At 46.6% G+C, this 2,486-nt stretch overlaps 1 protein-coding gene across 1 annotated transcript; it reads left to right on the forward strand.

Moving 5' to 3' along the window:
* On the forward strand, positions 1-2,176 carry LOC115451769 (glucose dehydrogenase [FAD, quinone]). Its single transcript, XM_030180144.2, has 3 exons — positions 1-112; positions 238-371; positions 437-2,176. The coding sequence occupies exons 1-3, from the start codon at positions 1-3 to the stop codon at positions 1,952-1,954; spliced, it is 1,764 nt and encodes a 587-aa protein (XP_030036004.1). The 3' UTR covers positions 1,955-2,176.
* The last annotated feature ends 310 nt before the right edge of the window (positions 2,177-2,486 follow it).

A 2,486-nucleotide genomic window follows, 5' to 3' on the forward strand; every position in this document is an offset into this window, starting at 1 on the left:
ATGGACCCGGCGAGTGTATTGGAAGCTAACAGGGTAATACAGAACGCGTTCAGCGTGATCTCTGTACTGACTCTCACGGCAGACTCGCTGCCGAAGCCTGCAGTTGTGTCTGGTACGTTTATTTAAATTTCACGGCAAATATCCTTTTGCCCACTTAACCTAGCCTCGACCATCGGGACTGCTTCCTCGGCGTCGTCGATATATGTTCGCATAGTGATGACATGCTGTGTTATGCAGACGGCTCCTGCTACGACTACGTGGTGGTGGGCGGTGGGGCGGCGGGATGTGTGCTCGCGAGCCGGCTGTCCGAGCTCCGCGGCGTGCAGGTGCTGCTCATCGAGGCCGGACCACTCACGCCCTTCGAGGCTACAGTGCGTTTATTTAAATAGTTACACAAAATTTTGTTATTCAGATATATATGATGAAATATTTTCAGCTCCCTGCACTGCTGGCGTATTTGCCTTACTCCCGCTATGACTGGAACTACACAACGGTGGACGATGGCTACGTCGCGCAAGCTATCAAAGACAAAGTGCTGACGTTGACACGCGGCAAGGTGTTGGGCGGCAGCAGTGCCATCAATGCCATGTTCTACGTGAGAGGCGCCCCCCATGACTTCGACTCGTGGGCCGCCAGCATCGGTGACTCACGCTGGAACTTCACCAACGTTTTGCCTTTCTTCATCAAAAGCGAAAAACTTCGAGACCGCGTCGTGGAACAATCCCGGTTCAAAACCTTTCACGGAACTAAGGGATATATGGGCGTCACCAGGCAACCAGACCCCGCCAACGAAGTATACCTCAACATGTTCAAAGAACTCGGCAATCGCTTGGTTTTGGATATAAACGGAAGAGACAATTTCGGCTTCACTCAGCCGATGTTCACGATCCTGAACAGGCGCCGCCAGGATACTGCGTACGCATTCCTATCGCCTGTGAAGCGACGCCGCAACCTGCACGTGCTCACCGACACTCTCGTCACGAAGATCATCTTCGACGAAAACAACAGGGCGGTCGGCGTGCGCGCTGTCACCAAACAAAATCAGTTCATGACTGTAAAGGCTAAAAGAGAAGTTATTATCTCTGCTGGCACTTTTAACTCTCCCCAACTACTAATGCTGTCAGGGATCGGGCCTAGAGAACATCTGCAAGATATGAACATAACGGTTCGAGCTGATCTCCCAGTTGGAAAAAACTTGCAAGATCACTTCGGAACACCACTATTTTTTGATGTGGAAAATGAGTGTCCACTTACACCCTTACAGGGTCCTGGTAAGTACCCGATACGACTAATGATGGGGTATACTGCGTTGAATAGCAGTGAGTCTTATGGCAACTATCAGACTGTGGTCAATTCAAGATTAAGTGTGGAAGCCGCGTTATCCAGCTGTACTCTTAGATTCAGGATAAACGACACAGTATGCTCGTCGATGTTCAAGAATGTAAAAGGTAAAGTGATACTGGCTATATGGGTGGTAGCTTTGTTTCCGAAGTCGCGCGGACGCGTTTTGTTGCGCAGCACCAATCCCAGAGACCCTCCTGAGATCATTGGGGGTTACTTTTCCAGTGAAGAGGATTTACACAACCAGATCAAATACGTAAAAGACGTTTTGCGTATAACCCAAACCTCTTACTTCAAACGTGTGAGAGGTAAAATGATGATGCCGAGTCTAACGGAGTGCGACAGTTTGTCGCGGTTCAGTGATGCGTACTGGAGATGCTACTCTTTAAACATGCTGGGTACCATCTACCACTACACCAGCACGTGCCCTATGGGCCCGGTCGTGGACGCTGAACTGCGCGTGCGTGGCGTGCGTGGGTTGCGAGTGGTCGACGCCAGCATAATGCCTAATATAACAAGAGGAAATACCTACGCACCCACCGTCATGATCGCTGAGAAGGCGGCAGACTTCATCAAGCAGTCGTACAGAGCTGTAAATAAAAAGAAAACTTGATTATATGTGATATCAGTCATGGGGAGGCTGGTAGGTATCTTATGTTGATTATACCTCGCTCCCTTTCCCACTTGATGCATAACTACTATATGTTGTGGTATAAGTTTACATCTGATCAAATAATTATACCACAGAATAAATACTAGTTATATACTATAATGTTTCTGAAACGGAGTTTCAGGGTTAATTTTCGAGCCGGGCAACCAAGACTTTGGTGTAATTATGACTTCAATTACGACGTAATTGGTTTGTAATGCGGACTACCCAAACATTCCATAATGTATAGAAATTCGATGCCTTTGTTATTACTTGAAAATAAGAAATCACGAGAAAATAATAGTAACAAAAAAAATATTTTTTTATCACATCTGCGTCGGAATCTACATCTGTATCCGCCACAGCATCCGCTTCTGTGAATACGTTGACATCCATATTCTTTCATTCTTTTTAATGTGTGGAACTTCAGAACTTAGCCATATTAACCGACTTCGAAAATATTTTATTTGAATGAATATACTTCCCAATTTGTTTC

The sequence above is a fragment of the Manduca sexta genome, chromosome 12 (assembly GCF_014839805.1).
Source record: "Manduca sexta isolate Smith_Timp_Sample1 chromosome 12, JHU_Msex_v1.0, whole genome shotgun sequence".
In the NCBI taxonomy this organism is placed as follows: domain Eukaryota; kingdom Metazoa; phylum Arthropoda; class Insecta; order Lepidoptera; family Sphingidae; genus Manduca; species Manduca sexta.

Coding starts and splice junctions, on each gene's coding strand:
- LOC115451769 (XM_030180144.2), top strand. CDS start 1: ATGGACCCGGCGAGTGTATTGGAAGCTAACAGGGTAATACAGAACGCG. Junction 113..237: donor GAAGCCTGCAGTTGTGTCTG/GTACGTTTATTT, acceptor TGTGTTATGCAG/ACGGCTCCTGCTACGACTAC. Junction 372..436: donor TCACGCCCTTCGAGGCTACA/GTGCGTTTATTT, acceptor AAATATTTTCAG/CTCCCTGCACTGCTGGCGTA.